Source organism: Malaclemys terrapin, chromosome 22 (assembly GCF_027887155.1).
Source record: "Malaclemys terrapin pileata isolate rMalTer1 chromosome 22, rMalTer1.hap1, whole genome shotgun sequence".
In the NCBI taxonomy this organism is placed as follows: Eukaryota; Metazoa; Chordata; order Testudines; family Emydidae; genus Malaclemys; species Malaclemys terrapin.
Window position 1 is genome coordinate 456,293 of NC_071526.1, and position 19,585 is coordinate 475,877.

The 19,585-nt window shown below is 51.1% G+C and overlaps 1 protein-coding gene across 1 annotated transcript; it reads left to right on the plus strand.

Annotated features, from left to right (window-relative positions):
* Window positions 1–1,202: 1,202 nt before the first annotated feature.
* On the plus strand, window positions 1,203–12,908 carry LOC128827621 (zinc finger protein 501-like). The gene is made up of 5 exons (XM_054011560.1): window positions 1,203–1,384; window positions 8,299–8,387; window positions 8,971–9,097; window positions 10,473–10,586; window positions 11,647–12,908. Exons 2-5 carry the CDS (start codon window positions 8,310–8,312, stop codon window positions 12,738–12,740), a joined length of 1,413 nt encoding a protein of 470 aa, XP_053867535.1. The 5' UTR covers window positions 1,203–1,384; window positions 8,299–8,309; the 3' UTR covers window positions 12,741–12,908.
* Window positions 12,909–19,585: the final 6,677 nt, after the last annotated feature.

The window sequence follows — 19,585 nt, forward strand, 5'->3', positions numbered from 1 at the left end:
TCTCTGCCTCCTCTCCCCAGGTGAGCATGCTGCAGCTGTGCCCCTCCCCCACCCTCCTGCTGGCAAACAGCTGATCGGCGGCAGAGAGGGGGAGGGCGGGAAGGGAGCAAGCTGTGAGAAGAGGCAGGGGAGGGGGAGCTTGGCTGCCCTACTGCAGCAGGAGCCTCAGTGCCAGGAGCACCAAGCTTCTGCCCCCCGCAGGAGAGAGCGGGGAGTGAAGAGTGGGCCTGGTTGGGGCCCCCCTGGAGTGTGGGCCCGGCTCCATGGAGCGAGTGGCTCCATAGTAAATCCCCTACTGCCCCATGGCACCGGCAAGAAGGAGCAGTGCTGGCTGCCCCACTGCAGTTTGTCCCAGGCCTGCACCCATCTTGGGAGGGCTGAGGGCAAAATTGAGTGAGTGGCAAGGTGACCCCCGTGCACCAGGTCACAGCACAGCTCACTCCATTTGTCCCCCACACCACTGCCCCTTGTCATGGGGGGGTCAATGGGGCCAAACCTGGGTGGCCAGAGCACCAGCCCCTGACTCAGATTAGCTAGAGTTTCAGGGGCCACGGCTGGTATGCAGGCAGGGAGCTGCGGTCAGTGCCCGGTAGGGAGCCAGCCGGGAGGGGGCAGAGAGGATCCCTGAGGGGGCATGAAGGGGGTTTACCTAGAGCACAGGGATAGGTTCATCCAGTTGCAAAACGGGAGGGTTGCTATATGTGCCGTCACACCTGCCCCACAAGTTACTCCAGGAACCTGACAGCTCCCCGGAATGAGGGGAGCGGAGCTGGTGACTCCGGCCCAGGGCTGGTAGGCAGAGGGTGTGTGTGTGCAGACAAGAGACCTCCCCGAGCCGGTCTGTTCCCGGAGCGGGTCACACCCAGAGTCCATGTTACCCGGCCACGACTCGCCTGCAGCTCTAGCTCTGCGCTGCCTCTCAGGACCAGGGACCCCATCGCCCTGGGACTCTCTGGGACAATCCCCAGTCTCCATAGACACCCCCCTTCCCCGGGACCGTCTCTTCTCTGTTCGCCCAGGGCTACATTGGGTTCTCTGCCCGACGCCCCTTAGCTGGGAGCAGCTGCCCGAGCCCGGGAGTGGGCGGTGGGGCCGGGGGCAGAGCTGGGGCAGGGCTGCGGTGAATCCCTTGGGCGCTAGGACCCAGGAGCCGCTGGGAGGCGGCGCTGGGAGGGTCGCCGGGCTCAGTCCGGCAGCGGGAAGCGACTCGCAGCCGCTGCGGTGACTCCGGGTCCCGGCTCGATCCCCGAGCCCGGCGGCTGCTGCGGGAGCCCGGAGCCCGGGCAGCAGCCGGGAGCGGGGAGTCTCCGGCCGGGCCCTTCCCGCTGCTCCCCGGGAGCCGCCCCCAGGCAGAGCCCCCGGCCCGGCCGCGCTCGGGGGGAAGGTGAGGGACCCCCCAGGGAGCGGTGCCCCGGGCTGCGGGGAGCGGGTCTGGCCCCAGGCTGCTCCCCGCCGAGCTGGCTGCGATGCCTGGGCCCGGGAAAGCTGCCGCCAGCCCCAGGGTGTGCGGGGGAGGCCGGGACAGGGAGAGCTGGGTGTGTGTGTGTGTGAACAGCGATGGGGGGCAGGAGGGGGGAGAACGGAGATGTGGGAGAGGGCAGGAATTGGGGAACAGGGATGTGGGAGGGAGAGGGGTGACCAGGGATGTGGGAGGGGTCAGGAATTGGGGAACAGGGATGTGGGAGGGGGCAGGAGGGGGGTGACCGGGGATGTGGGAGAGGGCAGCAATTGGGGAACAGGGATGTGGGAGGGGGCAGGAGGGGAGTGACCGGGGATGTGGGAGGGGTCAGGAATTGGGGAACAGGGATGTAGGAGGGGGAGGGAGAGGGGTGACCAGGGATGTGGGAGGGGTCAGGAATTGGGGAACAGGGATGTGGGAGGGGGCAGGAGGGGGGTGACCGGGGATGTGGGAGAGGGCAGCAATTGGGGAACAGGGATGTGGGAGGGGGCAGGAGGGGAGTGACCGGGGATGTGGGAGGGGTCAGGAATTGGGGAACAGGGATGTAGGAGGGGGAGGGAGAGGGGTGACCAGGGATGTGGGAGGGGTCAGGAATTGGGGAACAGGGATGTGGGAGGGGGCAGGAGGGGGGTGACCGGGATGTGGGAGAGGGTAGGAATTGGGGAACAGGGATGTAGGAGGGGGAGGGAGAGGGGTGACCAGGGATGTGGGAGGGGTCAGGAATTGGGGAACAGGGATGTGGGAGGGGGTGAGCAGGGAGGTAGGAGGGGGTGATCGGGGATGTGGGAGGGGGCAGGAATTGGGGAACAGGGCTGTAGGAGGGGGTGACCAGGGATCTGGGAGAGGACAGGAATTGGGGAACAGGGATGTGGGAGGGGGTGAGCAGGGAGGTAGGAGGGGGTGATCGGGGATGTGGGAGGGGGTAGGAATTGGGGAACAGGGATGTGGGAGGGGGCAGGAATTGGGGAACAGGGCTGTAGGAGGGGGTGACCAGGGATCTGGGAGAGGACAGGAATTGCGGAACAGGGATGCAGGGGGCCGGGGGATGTGGGGCGCTGGAGGGAGGCTGGGGGAACACACAGGTATCGGGGCAGGGGGAGAATTCTGGGGCTCAGGGGAGCAGAGCTGGACTAGAGGGAAACTGAGTGTCTGATAAAGGGAAGAAAAGGGGGGCTGTGGGGGAGGGGCTGTGCGGGAGCTGGAGGGAGAATATGGAACAAGCAGAGACTGGCTGGGGAGGGCAGAGCCAGAGGGCAGGAGGATGGTGGGGGATGGAGAGAGATACAATGGCAATTGGCAGCTCCCCCAGCCCATGGGGTGGGGGAGGGGCTCCCCCACCCTGCAGCCAGTGAGGAATCTTTTCCCCTAGACATGGGGGTGGGTAAGCAGGGGACTTCCCCTGAAGGGCTCAGAATTTACAAGGCAAATATCTCCTCTCTGTCACAGCCTGTTTACAATTGAGGTTGAGAGAGAGTTCAGTGGTTTGAGCATTGGCCTGCTAAACCCAGGGTTGTGAGCTCAATCCTTGAGGGGCCACTTAGGGATCTTGGGGCAAAAGTCAGTACTTGGTCCTGCTAGTGAAGGCAGGGGGCTGGACTTGCTGACCTTTCAGGGTCCCTTCCAGTTCTATGAGATAGGTATATCTCCATATATTATATTTAAAATTTAGTCTTTATATGTATGATTACCTGCCCTATGGGCGGACGGCGTATGTGTCCATGGGGTGCAAGGAGCTCCTGGCCCTCAGAGACTGTGTATGGACTTTGGAGACCAAGGTGGCCAAGCTGAGGGAGACGGAGATGTACATAGAGGGACACAGTAGAATGGTCCCACCCCCGGTCTGACAGCCTCTGTGCTGTTGAGGAGGATGAAAGTTCCAGGGAAGGAGAACATCCAACTGGAGCAGAAGGAAATGATCCTATAGTTTGGACCCTCCTTCCAGATGATGATGTGGTTTCCTCTCGCACTGAGGATACCTCTCCGGGGAGGGAACTCTAGCTATTAGGAAGAGACAGGTATTTAGTAATGGACGGTTCAATCATTAGAAACATAGAGAGCTGGGTTTGCGACGACTGGGAGAACCACACGGAGAATTGCCTGCCTGGTGTGAAGGTTGCAGATCTCTCAAGACATCTAGATAGACATATATGTAGTGCTGGGGAAGAGTCAGTGGTCGTGATACATGTAAGTACCAATGACATAGGGAAGGGTAGGGGAAAGGTCCCGGAGGCCAAATTTAGGCTGCTAGGTAAGAGATTGACTTTAGGACTCCATGGTTGCATTCTCTGAGATGCTCCCAGTTCCACACACAGGGCCAGTTAGACAGGCAGAACTGCACGGTTTCAATGCATGGATGAGACGATGGTGTAGAGAGGAGGGGTTTAGATTTATTAGGAACTGGGGAAACTTTTGGGAAAGGGGGAGCCTATACAGGAAAGATGGGCTCCAATACAGGAAAGATGGGCTCCACCTAAATCAAAATGGAACCAAATTGCTGGCACTTAACATTAAAAAGGTTGTAGAACAGTTTTTAAACTAGGGCTGGGGGAAAGCCGACAGGTGTGGAGGAGCACATGGTTCGGACATCCCTTAGGGGAGGATCTATTCATAGAGAATCTCTATGTCCTAGTGAGGACAAGAGAATGGAAAATGATAAAATACGGGCAGGGTCGGATCAAAAACAGTCAAATAAAAAGATTCCCATTCAATTACATTGTGTAATGGCAAACAGCTAAAAGGAGACAAGTGCTTATTTACCAATGGTAGAAGACTAAATAAAATGGATGAACTAGAGTACCTCATATTAAATGAGGATATTGATGTAATAGGCACCACAGAAACTTGGTGGAATGAGGATAATCACTGGGATACAGTAATACCAGGGTACAAAATATTTCGGAAGGACAGAACAGGTCGTGCTGGTGGGGGAGTGGCATTATATGTGAGAGAAAGCGTAGAATCAAATGAAGTAAAAATCATAAATGAATCAAATGGTATCATAGAGTCTTTCTGGATAATAATTCCATAAGACTATAGCAGTAGGGATATATTACTGACAACCTGACCAGGATGGTGATAGTGACTGTGAAATGTTCAGGGAGATTAGAGAGGCTATTAAAATAAAAAATTCATTGATAATGGGGGATTTTAATTATCCCCATATTGACTGGGTACATGTCGCCTCAGGACGGGATGCAGAGATAAAGTTTCTTGACCCCTTAAATGACTGCTTCTTGGAGCAGCTGGTCCTGGAACCCACAAGAGGAGAGGCAATTCTTGATTTAGTCCCAAGTGGAGCACAGGATCTGGTCCAAGAGGTGAAGCTGGACCGCTTGGTAATAGTGACCATAATATAATTAAATTTATCACTGTGGTGGGGAAAACACCACAGCAGCCCAACACGGTAGCATTTAATTTCAGAAAGGGGGACTACACAAAAATGAGGAAGTTAGTAAAACAGAAATTAAAAGGTACAGCGCCAAAAGTAAAACCCCTGCAAGCTGCATGGAAACTTTTTAAAGACACCATAATAGAGGCTCAACTTGAATGTATACTCCAAATTAAAAAAACATAGTAAGAGAACCAAAAAAGAGCCACTGTGGCTAAACAACGAAGTAAAAGAAGCAGTGAGAGGCAAAAAGGCATCCTTTAAAAAGTGGTAGTTCACTCTACCACTGAGGAAAATAGAAAGGAGCATAAACATTGGCAAATGAAGTATAAAAATACAATTAGGAATGCCAAAAAGAATTTGAGGAACAGTTAGCCAAAGACTCAAAAAGTAATAGCAAAAACAATTTTAAGTACATCAGAAGCAGGAAGCCTGCTAAACAACCAGTGGGGCCACTGGACGATCAAGATTGCCCTTATATAAATCCATGGTACGCCCAAATCTTGAATACTGCATTCAGATGTGGTCTCCTCATCTCAAAAAAGATATACTGGCATTAGAAAAGGTTCAGAGAAGGGCAACTCAAATGTTTAGGGGTTTGGAACGGGTCCCATAGGAGGAGAAATTAAAAAGTCTAGGACTTTTCAGCTTGGAAAAGAGGAGACTAAGGGGGGATACGATAGAGGTATATAAAATCATGAGTGATATGGAGTAAGTGAATAAGGAAAAGTTATTTACTTGTTCCCATAATGGGCAGCAGGTTTAGAACAAACAAAAGGAAGTTCTTCTTCACACACTGCACGGTCAACCTGTAGAACTCTTTGCTTGACGACGTTGTGAAGGCTAGGACTATAACAGGGTTATATATTCATAGGTTAAGTCTATTAATGGCTATTAGCCAGGATGGGTAAGGAATGGTGTCCCTAGCCTCTGTTTGTCAGAGTGTGGAGATGGATGGGAGGAGAGAGATCACTTGATCGTTACCTGTTAGGTTCATTCCCTCGGGGACACCTGGCATTGGTCACTGTCGGTAGACAGGATACTGGGCTAGATGGACCTGTGGTCTGACCCAGTATGGCCGTTCTTATGTTCTTATGAGATGCTAAAGGAGCACTCAAGGACGATAAGGCCATTACAGAGAAACTAAATGAATTATTTGCATCGGTCTTCATGGCTGAGGATGTGAGGGAGATTCCCAAACCTGAGCCATTCTTTTTAGGTGACAGAGCTGAGGAACTGTCCCAGATTGAGGTATCATTAGAGGAGGTTTTGGAACAAATTGATAAACTAAATAGCAATAAGTCACCATAACCAGATGGTATTCACCCAAGAGTTCTGAAGGAACTCAAATGTGGAATTGCAGAACTACTAAGTGTAGTCTGTAACTTATCATTTAAATCAGCTTCTGTACCAGGTGACTGGAGGATAGCTAATGTGAGGCCAATTTTTAAAAAAGGGCTCCAGAGGTAATCCTGGCAATTACAGGCCTATAAACCTGATTCAGTGCCGGGCAAACTGGTTGAAACTATAATAAAGAACAAAAATTGTCAGACACATAGATGAACATAATTTATTGGAGAAGAGTCAACATGGTTTTAGTAAAGGGAAATCATGCCTCACCAATCTACTAGAATCCTTTGAGGGGGGTAAACAAGCATTTGGACAAAGGGGATCCAATGAATATGGTGTACTTTGCTTAAGAGCCTTTGGTGAGGAACCTTGTCAAAGGCTTTCTGAAAATCTAAGTAAACTGCAATGGGATAAGAGGGAATGTCCTCTCATGGATTGGTAACTGGTTAAAAGAGAGGAAACAAAGGGTAGGTATAAATGATCCGTTTTCAAAATGGAGAGAGGTAAATAGTGGTGCCCCCAGGGCATAGGCACCAACTTTTCCAGGCCCCGGTGGGTGCTCGCTCCCGGCTCCACCCCGCCTCCTCCTGCCCCGCCCCATCCCAACCCCTTCCCCAAAGTCCCTGCCCTACTCCGCCCCCTCCCTGCTCCTATTGGACCCCTTCCCCAAATCCTCACCCGGGACCCACCTCTTCCCCGAGCGTGCCGCGTTCCCCCTCCTCTCCTCTCTGTCGCAGCGCTTGTTGCTACGAATCACCTGTTTCGTGGCGGGAAGCACTGGGAGGGAGGAGGGAGAAGTGGAGCCACGGCGCACTCAGGGGAGGAGGCGGAGCGGAGGTGAGCTGGGGCGGGGCAGGATGGGGAGCTGCCGGTGGGTGCAGAGCACCCACCAATTTTTCCCCTTGTGTACTCCAGCCCCAGAGCACCCATGGAGTTGGCACCTATGTCCCAGGGGTCTCTTCTGGGACCAGTCCTATTCAACAATTATAAATGAACTGGAAAAAGGGGTAAACAGTGAGGTGGCAAAATTTGCAGATGATACAAAATTACTCAAGATAGTTAAGACCCAGGCAGACTGTGAAGAGCTACAAAAGGATCTCTCAAAACTGGATGACTGGACAACAAAATGGCAGATGAAATTTAATATTGATAAATGCAAAGTAATGCACATTGGAAACCATAATCCCAACTACACATATAAAATAATTAGCTGTTACCACTCAAGAAAGAAATCACAGAGTCATTGTGGATAGTTCTCTGAAAACATCCACTCAGTGTGCAGCAGTCAAAAAAGCGAACAGAATACTGGGAATAATCAAGAAAGGGATTGATAATAGGACAGTAAACATCATCTTGCCCCTATATAAATCCATGGTACGCCCACATCTTGAATGCTACGTGTAGATGTGGTCGCCCCATCTCCAAAAAGGTATATTGGAATTGGAAAAGGTTCAGAAAAGGGCAACAAAAATGATTAGGGATATGGAACGGCTTCCGTATGAGGAGAGATTAATAAGACTGGGACTTTTCAGCTTGGAAAAAAGATGGCTAAGGGGAGATATGATTGAGGTCTAAAATCATAACTGGTGTAGAGAAAGTAGATACGGAAGTATTGTTTACTACTTATAACACAAGAACTAGGTGTCACCAAATGAAATTAGTAGGCAGCAGGTTTAAAACAAATAAAAGGAAGTATTTCTTCACACAACGCAATCAACCTGTGGATCTCCTTGCCAGAGGATGTTGTGAAGGCCAGGATCATAACAGGGTTCAAAAAAGAACTAGATAAGTTCATGGAGGATAGGTCCATCAATGGCTATTAGCCAGGATGGGCAGGAATGGTGCCCCTAGCCTCTGTTTACCAGAAGCTGGGAATGAGCAACAGGGGATGGATCATTTGATGGTTCCCTGTTCTGCTCATTCCCTCTGGGGCACCTGGCACTGGCCACTGTCAGAAGACAGGATACTGGGCTAGATGGACCTTTGGTCTGACCCCGTAGGGCCATTCTTATGTTCTTTAAAGAGCCTAGGGGGAATCGGTGTGTGAAATGGAATAACGCTAATTCAGAAACCTCCCCAATTGCTCTTCTCACCCTGACAGGTTGCAGAATAATGACCCCAGATCACTCCAGATCATCCCATTTTCCTAGGGGCTGGGGCAGGGAAATGGCTGTGGTGGATCCAACTCAGGTAGGGGATTTTGGGGGGAGCTGCTGGGAGGGTTGAGGTAGAGGGGGGAGGGGCAAGAAATACACAAGGTGAGGCAGGGAGGGGAACAGGGTGTGATAAACCTGCTGGGACATGCTCAGCCTAGGGGCTCTTTTATGAACAGGCTCATTGTTGCGGTTGGGGGGGGGGTGAACATTCCCCCATTTCTGAAAAAGGAAACAGATCCCCCTCAGACACGGCTGGGAAAGCAGCAAAATGCTGGAGCCTGACCCCCCTGGGCTGAGACTGCAGTGAAACACAAATGGGAGGTGCTGGGATTCCTGTCCCGGTTCCCTGCACTGAGCTTTGCCTCCCACATCAGCCTGTGCCTAGTAGGTGGGTAGGAAATGAGAAGACCCTGCCCTCCTCCATCTGCTGGGAGGACAAGGAGCTCTCCTCTTCTCTCTGTTCCCTGCAGCCTTCTGGCCACTGTGAGCAGGGTGGGGGTGGGATTCTGCTCCTCTGGCCCTCCCAGAGCTGTCCTGCTGTTGTGCTTCTTCCCCCATGAATAGTGGGGCTGTGGCTGGGGCACCAGGCTCTGAGTGGGGGGCACCTGTTGTTTCAGATGCCAGTGAGCTTCGAGGAGGTGGCTGTGTATTTCACCGCGGGGCAGGGGGCTCTGCTGGACCCCGCTCAGAGAGCCCTCTACAGGGACGTCATGCAGGAGAACTATGAGACTGTGACCTCGCTGGGTAAGGATTCCTGTCCCCTCAGCTATTTGAAGCCATGGGGCCTGTATTTCCGCATCTGGTCAGGTTCTTCCCTGGTCAGTTAGATTAGAGGGGAATGGATCATATAGTCCACAGCTCCAGTATAAGAGAGACACTCACCTCCAAACCCCTCCAATGGGATAGGGGAGTCATAAAATCATAGGACTGGAATTGATCTCAAGAGGTCATCTAATCCAGTCTCCTGTGTGAACGTAATGGACATGCTAATTCACACCCATCCCTCCAGCTCTCATGAGTGCAGAAGCGGTACGTTATCCTTTCTCAGCAGTTCTCAGACTTCATTGACCATGACCCCTTCTGACAACAAACGACTACACGGCCCCGGGAGGGGGAACTAAAGCCTGAGACTGAATCCGACCTTCAGCCCAGGCTGAACCGACCAGTAAGTACAAGGTACACCACAGAACATGGAAGTCATGATTTAGGCCAGAGGTAACGGTTTTGGGGATGAGATAATCGATACCAATGCATATGAATACATGTCATAATATGTTAGCCTAAGAGTAAGTGTACCCGAAGATTTATCTGGATGGGGAAATGATATTTGGTCATCGTAGTTTGGGCCCTGATTAGAATGGGGCCAGGACCCTATACGAGAGTAAACAACCATGCAGAGGGGTCATTCTTTCCTATAGTCTATCAAGCTATCAGCTCAATATAGCAAAGCTACTTAACACTCAACCCTGATCCCTACCAAATGGGGAAATCTGGACCATTGAATTCATCAGGCATGCCAGAGTTGAGGCTGGTCCTCTGTCTCCCACTCCCAGGTCTTCAGGGAAGGGTGTGAGTATGCTAGTTTGTGTAGTCTTTTAGAATAGAAATGTTACCCCAAGGTGCCATAGAATTGAATTACTACTCTGTCATTCTGTGTTTAATAGCATTTATTGTAACGATCTTCATATTTTGATATTCTCCTCAGAATACATGTCCTTGCCACACAAGTGGAGGATCCTCTCATGGTGTTGAACTCTCTGAGTTTTCTAACCCTGTAGCCTGAATTGGGACAAAACCCTAAATATTTTCTGGTCAGACCATTGGTGAGCCATAATAAACTAGCCCATAAATTCAAGTCAATAGATTTAACATCAGAGCTTTGTGTGCCTCAGCAAGTCCCCCAGAACACACAGATCCTGAACACTCGTAGGGAGGGAGTGACAACTTCCCCCCACCCCCAGAGATCTGCCTCTCCCACAGGGGCTCAGTGACTATGTTCCCATCTGTTCAGACCCCACAACCCCCCACAAATCATGGGGTCAGTTTAAACTCAATTTGTGACAAATCCTGCCCAAATCCTCAGTGCACTCTGCTCATGCCTGATTTCACCCCTGAGCAGGACTCCCCATTCCCAAACCTGCCCTGATCGCCTGGCTGGAAGCAGGGGAAGAGCCGTGGGTCCCGGATCTCCAGGACTCCGAGGAAAGGAAGATCCCAAGAGGCACCCACAGAGGTGAGGAGTCAGTGACACTGACACAGAAACTATCTGGCAAATGGAGGAAAAAGCTGAAAATCCTCAAAATGTGGTGTGAGCCCCCCTCAGTTCTGCCTCATCTCACCCAGGTCAGGCGCTGGTCAGCAGGTGTCGTATCATCATGGCAGATATCGCTCATGGCTTCCCACCCACCCTGTTCCCTGTCAGGAGTTTTCTCCCTGACTTCACTTCCCTGGGAGTGTTTGGATGGGACGTGGAGGCAGAATCCAATTTCTCAGTCTCCCCAACAGTCATTGTGTGAGGGGGTGGACTAAGCCCAAGGGCCCCCTGCTGGAGAGCTCGGGGCTCTGCCACACCCATTCCAGGAAGGGAGCAGTAGAGAGATTCTCCGAGCAGGCTAGAGTGGCTGCACAAGAAGCAAGCAATCAGGGCCCGGGGGGGGGGGCGTATAAAAAGGAGCAGCAGATCAGAGAAGAGAGAGAGTTGTTGGATTGAGCGGCTACTGGGAGCTGGAGGAAAAGGACTCTGTGCCCAGCTGCCTGAAGGCACTGCAGCACAACAGCAGCTAAGTGGGGGCAGGGACCGGGGGAGTGAGAGGCTCCTGGCTGGCTGCTCAGACCGAGCTAAGGACCGTTTGCAAGCAGCGACCAGAGGAGCATTGAGGAGCTCCTGTCTGGCTGAAGGGACTGGGTGAGGACTGAGCCTGGGGAGGACCCCAGGAAAATAGTGTCTCCAAGGGGGAAGCCCTGGGGATACAGCCCCCTACCAGGGCTGAGACTACTTTAGGACTGAGCCCAGGCAGGGCTAGAGAAACAGCACCAGAGGGGTACTGGGCTAGGCCTCGTGGACTGTGTACCCCGGAAGGGGCCTGTTCTGGTTCACGCGCAGACACTGTGTGACTCAGCCAGAGGGCTGAGTTGTTGAAGAAACCGACTGAGAACCACTGAAAGGGGTCACCAGAGGATAAAGAACGCAGACATGCCCACGAGAGGCGGGTGCTGACCCCATCACACATTCTCTCCTTTCTACCAGCCCAGGCAATGACTCCTGCCTGGACTTTCTCTCTCTTCCCCAGCAGGTGATGAGACAATGAATGAGAACGAGGAGGGGAATCCACAGCAGGAAGGTCCTGACCAAGTGGAACTGCAGGGGAGGTTTTTGAGAAGAGCTCAAGGGAATTTTTCCCAGTACTGGGAACAGAGAAAAGCCTGGAATCATCGGCACAGGTCAGAGAGGAAGTTGGGAAACCGCCAAAGGAAGAAAGTGAAGGAAGTAATTGAATGTGGGGGAGGAGGCAAGGATCCCCAGGAAACCACAGACCAGCAGACAAATCCCAAGGAAAAGAAACCATATAAATGCTTGGAATGTGGGAAGAGCTTCAGTCGGCGCTCAGATCTTATTAAACATGGTAGAATCCATTCCGGAGAGAGACCCTATAAATGCTTGGACTGTGGGAAAAGCTTCAATCAGAGTTCAAATCTTACTACCCATCGGAGAGTGCACATAGGAGAGAGACCCTATAAATGTTTCGAGTGTGGGAAAAGTTTCGGTGTACTATCAACCCTTATTATACATCAGAGAACTCACACAGGAGAGAAACCTTATGAATGTTTGGACTGTGGGAAAAGCTTTTATGGGAGCTCAAATCTTACTGCCCATCAGAGAGTGCACATAGGAGAGGGACCATATAAATGTCTTGAGTGTGGGAAAAGCTTCAGTGCACCATCAGTCCTCCTTATACACCAGAGAACCCACACGGGAGAGAAACCTTATAAATGCTTGGAGTGTGGGAAAAGCTTCAGTCAGAGCTCAGGCCTTATTAGCCATGAAAGAATCCATACAGGAGAGAGACCATATAAATGCTTGGACTGTGGGAAAAGCTTCAGTCACCGCTCAGGCCTTAGTAACCATCGGAGAATCCACACAGGAGAGAGACCATATAAATGCTTGGACTGTGGGAAAAGCTTCAGTCGCCGCTCAGACCTTAGTAACCATGGGAGAATCCACACAGGAGAGAAACCCTATAAATGTTTGATCTGTGGGAAAAGCTTCAATCGGAGCTCAAATCTTCATACCCATTGGAGAGTGCACACAGGAGAGAGTGGGAAAAGTTTTAGTGAGAGCTCAAAGAATCAGGAGAGCAATCATGTAAGTGCCTCAGCTGTGGGGTAAGTTTCATTCGAAGATAAAACCTTGCTTCATATCAGACAATTCACATGAGAGAAACCCTATAAGTGCTTGGATGGTAGGAAAAGCTTCAATAACTGCAGGAAAAAAGTCAGTCTGAGCTCACACATTATTTCACATGTGATAACTCACAGAATAAAGACCTTGAATGTGGCAGAAGCTTCATTTGGTGCTCGCATCAGAGACTTCTCCACATAGGAGAGAAATTCTCTCACTGCCCTGACTAGGGCTGGCCATAGTAAAAATTCCATTTCCTAATTCCCACCCGCAGCAGGGGCATTTGGCTCCCAGGTATCCATTGGGGGCAGGTTCCAGCAGCAGCTGACCCTGAGCTGGTCAGGAACCCTCTGGCTTTGCCTGGTCTCAGCAAAGCCCAGCAGAGGAGGAGAAGTCCCAGTCAGCCCTTCCTCCCTGCTGCAGCCCTGGTGCTGAGCTCAGGTGTGACAATGCGGTTCTGGCGGAACCCAACTGAGAGTGCCAACTCAGGACAAATTGCTCAAACAGGGAAGTTACAGCCCAAGGCTGGGGTTTTTTCCACCTCTAAGGCAAACCAAACCAGCCAGACTAGGAGGACTTCGGTCTCACCCCACTGGCTAACCGCCAAGTCTCACAAGCAATCTCCTTAGACACTCCAGTTTCCCAGTATTACCACCAGTGCCACTCGTTATGGGGACAAATGGTTATGAAAACTAATACCCCAGTAACCTTTTTTTCTTTTCTCTTGATCCCAAAGGACCAAGCCCCAGACCCAGGTCAATATACAAATCACGCTGTTGCCAATCCTTTAGAATCTAAAATCTAAAGGTTTATTCATAAAAGGAAAAAGATATAGATGAGAGTTAGAATTGGTTAAATGGAATCAATTACATACAGTAATGGCAAAGTTCTTGGGTCAGGCTTGCAGCAGCGATAGAATAAACTGCAGGTTCAAATCAAGTCTCTGGAATACATTCCCTGCTGGGATGGGTCCTCAGTCCTTTGTTCAAAGCTTCAGCTTGTAGCAAAGTTCCTCCAGAGGTATGAAGCAGGATTGAAGACAAGATGGAGATGAGGCATCAGCCTTATATAGTCTTTTCCAGGTGTAGGAACACCTCTTTGTTCTTACTGTGGAAAATTACAGCAAAATGGAGTCTGGAGTCACATGGGCAAGTTCCTGCATACTTTGCTTTGTCTCAAGGCATATTTGCCTTCTCTCAATGGGTCCATTGTATAGCTGATGGTCCTTAATGGGCCATCAAGCAGGCTAGGCAGAGCTAACACCAGTTTGTCTGGGATGTCACCCAGCAGCATAGCATAAGTTTGAAATAGACAGTATAGAGCCAATATTTATAACTTCAGCTACAAAATTGATACATATAGACAGCATAATCATAACCAGTAAACCATAACCTTGTCTTAGACACCCCATTTGACCCCCTTTATACAAGTTTTGCGTGCCACTACAGGACCTTGGTTGCAACAATGATCTATATGGTCCCAGATTATATCAATAACGTCACATCTCAGCAAAGCCCAGCAGAGGAGGAGAAGTCCCAGTCAGCCCTTCCTCCCTGCTGCAGCCCTGGTGCTGAGCTCAGGGGCCTTCCTGCCTCCAGCTAACCTGCTGGGAGGAGGGAGAGAGAAACTCCTCCAGAAGCTCCCTCTGCCTGGATGAAGTCTCCCCCCCGCCCTTCCCAGATGTGATGCCCCTTCCACGGAGACTAGGTGAGGGATACTTGGGCCAGGCCCCACATTCACTCTGGATTCCTGCCCCTACACCCCATTTTCCAGCAATCTCTGGGCTGGGCTCCCCCAATTACCTAGAGCCTGGTCCCTGCAGGGAGACTGTCCCTGGGGATGGCAACTCTTCCCCTCCCCAAATCCCCCGAGGTGCTGGGTTCCAGGGCATCAAATGTGAAGGAACCAGGAGGACTGGGTTTTGGGGAGGAAATTGGAGGATTGGTGGATGTGGGAAGCACAGGGTCCTGGGGAAATCATAAGGGATCACAGCGGACAATACAAGGAAGAGAGATGCTGCCTCTTATCACTTGCCTCTTTTCCCTGCCTCCTCTGCATTCAGAAAGCACCACTGAGAAGGACTGATTCCTACCACTGAGAAGGACTGATTCCTACAGGGTCTTTTGTAGGAGGCCTAAAGGTCTTGGGATCCCATCTCTACTCTGGAGCATCAGCCTCCAAGGGCCTCTTGATGGGAAAAGTGGTTGGGATTCACTAGCAAATCTCCTCTGACCCTCCCCTGTTTTTCCTAGTCTAGATTGACCCCAACCATCTTCTATATTCTGATCCACTCAATAGCAGGGGCCTTTGTGGGAGGCCTAAAGGCCTAGGGATCTTGTTACCCCAAAATTTGAAACCAAGGCACCCTAATAATGGCCTCTCCATAACTGCAAACCGTTGTCAATTTGGTGCATCTCAATGGGTAACAGGAGGCAGCCCGGCCTAGAGGAATTGCCTACCTTTTATCCAGGAGTTAGTCTCTAACCGTCAGAGGATTCCTCAGAACAGATTAGTTCTGTGAACTCCTGGGAAGATATGGATACAGCCCTGCCCAAGGATTGACGCTCAAGCAGTAATACTTTGAAAACAAATAACATTTATTTAAACAAATCAATTAAGTACACTCATTAAGGGAAAATACAATGCAACACAAGCTACACTACATGACCCATGTAGCAAATACAATGTTGCACAATACAATAGACCTCTTATACATATTTATAAAGCCTTTATAAAATGTTGCAATATTTTACCAAACCTATTACAATGTAACATACAGATCTCTTACACACACATATAAAACAGCATTGAAATATTACACATTACATGACATTATTAAGTAATAACATATAGGCGAGTCTCATCTTACGCTGGGGTTACGTTTCGCTGTCAGCGCATAAAGCGAAAATCGCGTATAGTCAAAATTACATTGAGTGTAATCAGGTTTCAGAGTAACAGCCGTGTTAGTCTGTATCCGCAAAAAGAAGAACAGGAGTACTTGTGGCACCTTAGAGACTAACACATTTATTAGAGCTCTAATAAATTTGTTAGTCTCTAAGGTGCCACAAGTACTCCTGTTCTTCTTTTTATTGAGTGTAATGGCGGGCGGAATCGCCCGCACTACAGGTACAGTATTTAAATTGTTCTTTTTTTTGTTTGTTTTTGCCGACTGCGCAAAGCTGAATTTGCGCATGTTAAATGCGTGTAAGATGAGATTCGCCTCAGTCATAGACTGGGTGGGGTAAAATCCATTCGGATGCAGGCATTCAGCTTTGTTAACAATTATTTCCTTATAATCAAGAGAGTTATTCCTTACTTAATCTATTCCGTACTTTCCTTCTGACTCATCTCGGTGATTTCAGCTCTAGAAGGATTCTTTCTTGCTTCTATCTGCTCCGCTCTCTTGATCTTCTCTTCTCTGCTCTCTTATCTCTTCTGCTCACTACACACCCGCACTGAAGCCTGTCTGCTCTGTACCTTATATAGGATTTTTTGACCCTTTTCTGATTCATTGCTCTCTCTATACCAGTTATTACCATAGTGCCCTCCTGGTGGGGTGATACCTGTTCAGCCAATCAGCTTTACCTGTCATTTGTGCTGGACCCAGGCAGGAACCTCCTTCTTACCTGACTGACCTCTGGGAGTGAATTTAATCTCACCCTGCTGAACTTTACTTCACCCCAGTTGCCTGCATGCTATTGGTCAACTCTACCTAAGTTCTCCAATTTGATTTTCTTATGTTAAATTATTGCAGCCACCATTTTGGATTTCTAGCTCACGTTACCTTAAACTATCCCTGTGTAATACTTGTAAAAAGCCTTAAAACTACAACTAACTATATTTTTGTGTGTCTAAATATTATGATACCATCACCACTTTTGTTATGCTAATTGGAGCAGGGGGCAGGTAGTGGGAGGGGGCAGATGGGCATGGGGGCCAGGCTGTTTGGGGAGGCACAGCCTTCCTTACCCAGCCCTCCATACAGTTTCAGAACCCCGATGTGGCCCTCAGGCCAAAAAGTTTGTCCACCCCTGCTTTAGAGGCCACTGTATTCAAAAGTGTGTAAATGGTAATTGGGGCCATTCCATGTTAGATAAACTAGAGCTGTGAAATATAGATTTGTATTGTTAGAAAATTAGAAGAAGATAGTGGTTGTATTCGTGTGTGTTTACCTATATCTTGTTAGAGCAGGGGTGGCCAACCTGTGGCTCCGGAGCCGCATGCGGCTCTTCAGAGGTTAATATGCGGCTCCTTCCATAGACACCGACTCCGGGGCTGGAGCTACAGGTGCAAACTTTCCAATGCTCACTGTTCAATCCCTGCCTCTGCCACAGGCCCTGCCCCCACTTCCCCCCTTCCCCCAAGGCCCTGCCCCTTCCCGCCCCCTTCCCCGAGCCTGCCGTGCCCTCCCTCTTCTCCTCACCCCCAGAGCGTCCTGCATGCTGCATGAGGCACAGGGAGGGAGGGGAGGCACTGATGGGCGGGCGGCTGGCAGGTGGGGTGGGGGAGCTGATGGGGGCTGCATGAGGCACAGGGAGGGAGGGGAGGCACTGATGGGCGGGCGGCTGGCAGGTGGGGTGGGGGAGCTGATGGGGGCTGCATGAGGCACAGGGAGGGAGGGGAGGCACTGGTGGGCGGGCGGCTGGCAGGTGGGGTGGGGGAGCTGATGGGGGCTGCTGACATAATAGTGTGGCTCTTTGGCAATGTACATTAGCAAATTATGGCTCCTTTGCAGGCACAGGTTGGCCACCTCTGGTTTGAGGTTAACAGTGTCACCAGACGGTTCCTGTCTGTCACTGTGGTCTATTGATTCAGAGATCAAAAGAGAATTTTAACATTTTGATGAAGTTTTGGTGTAACAATATCATTGTCTGTAATTCTCTTTGAAGTTTGTAGTAAATTGTCTCTGAACTGCTTAACGGATAATTACCTGATGCTGATGAATGCAACTAGTTACCTGTGTATACAGGGGAAATAGGAGGTTTTACTTCAAAGCCACAATGCTGCACCCAAGGAACACCTGCTTGTCAGGAGGCTTCCAGAGAACTATAAAAGGAACTCTTGGGCCGGCATCCTGCTATCTCTGATCTGCTTCAGCTTCGTCAGGGGATGTTTGAGTCCATGACTGAGATCTCCAGCTCCAGTCTGGAGCACCCTGATAATGGACATTGGCCTAGAACCTATGGAACTAATTCTGAAAAGAACTTTTTGCAACTCTGATGCTCACCATGTCTACTATGAAACTGCCCTTAGAACTCCATATCTGTGGGTATAACGTTTTTTTAACCCATACTTTCTTTTCTTAGAGCCAGGGCTCTGGCCCTCCCCGCCCTCCAAGCCAGCTGAGACTGACCCATTTCAGGTGCCTGACCCCTGCCCTGCCCTACCCCTTGCTCCTCCTCCCTGTATTTGTCTAGCTTCCCAGGCAGAGTCACCTGGTCACATCCCCCTTCTGGATCTGATGGCCACAGCATACATGCAGGTAGCCTCACCTGCCCAATAGGCACCTCTGGCCTGTGGGTGCCCCACCACCACCCCACCCCTTCCCCCAAGGCCCCAACCCTACCCCACCTCTCCCTGCTCCTGCTCCGCCCTGCACCCATTCCACCCTTTCCCCCAAGTCCCTGCCCCCCTGCAAGTTCTGGCCAAGGAGGGGTGGGGAGAGAAGAGGAGCTGTCCCTGGCTCCGGGGCTCCACAGACAGTGGCATTGCCCTGGGCCCCCCCTTTCCTCCACCTATGCCTCTCATTGAACTGTCTCCTTGTCCTGCCCAGCTGTTAGTGGGGAGCCTGCCTCATTCCATTTCACATTCTTAGGGCAGGGCTTTGGAGAGGATACGTGTGTCATAAAGGAGAACTACAGACCCATCACAGTGGACGTGTGTAACTCTCCTGGTAACCTCTGTTCCCTCTAAGCTGCGTGGCCGCGCAGCAGGCTATCAAGGACGGTGCAGATGGGGAGAGACACCTCTCCCCCAGCCCCTGGCTACTGCGATGAGAGAGGCCTGGGGAGAGTCCTCACACCCTGCCACAGCCTGCCCCCCCAAACCCCTCATCCCAGGCCCCATTCCAGAGCCTGCACCGCCAGCCAGACCCTCAGCCCCCCATGCCCCAACTCTCAGCCCTGGCCCTGAGCCCTCTCCCACACTCCAAACCCCTCAGCCCAACCCCCCAGCTTCATATTGGTGCACATAACAAAATTCATTAAACACAGATGCAAATAATGAGAGGGAACATTGCTAACAATCACCAACTCAGTCATTTAGCTAACCCAGTGGTTCTCAAGCTAGTTACCATTGGGGGCAGCTCTCTCTGTGTTATGTGGGCAGCAACCACACAACATATAGACCAGGGGTTCTCAACCTTTTTCTCTCTGAGCCCCCCCCTTGCCATGCTATACAAATTCAGGGGCTGGGGGGCAGAGGGGCCTTGGGCATAGGTGTAGTTTGATGTCTTTTTGGGAGGGCCAGGGCCAGTGGGGCTTGAGCCCTGGATAGCAGGGTCCAGGGAGGCAGAGCCACCTCCACCTTCTGACACACCTCAGCAAGCCACCCACCTGTCTGGCATGGGAGTTGGGGCAGGGGTGCAACCAAAAATTATAACTCAAAGGTGGGGACCTTAGCTCAAAAAGTTTGAAAACAGCTCAAGATGCAGGGAGGGGGTAGCTAGGGGCTGTGTGGGGGCAGGGGGTAGCTCAGGGTGCAGGGAGGGGGTAGCTAGGGGCTGTGTGGGGGCAGGGGGTAGCTCAGGGTGCAGGGAGGGGGTAGCTAAGGGCTGTGTGGGGGCAGGGGGTAGCTCAGGGTGCAGGGAGGGGGTAGCTAGGGGCTGTGTGGGG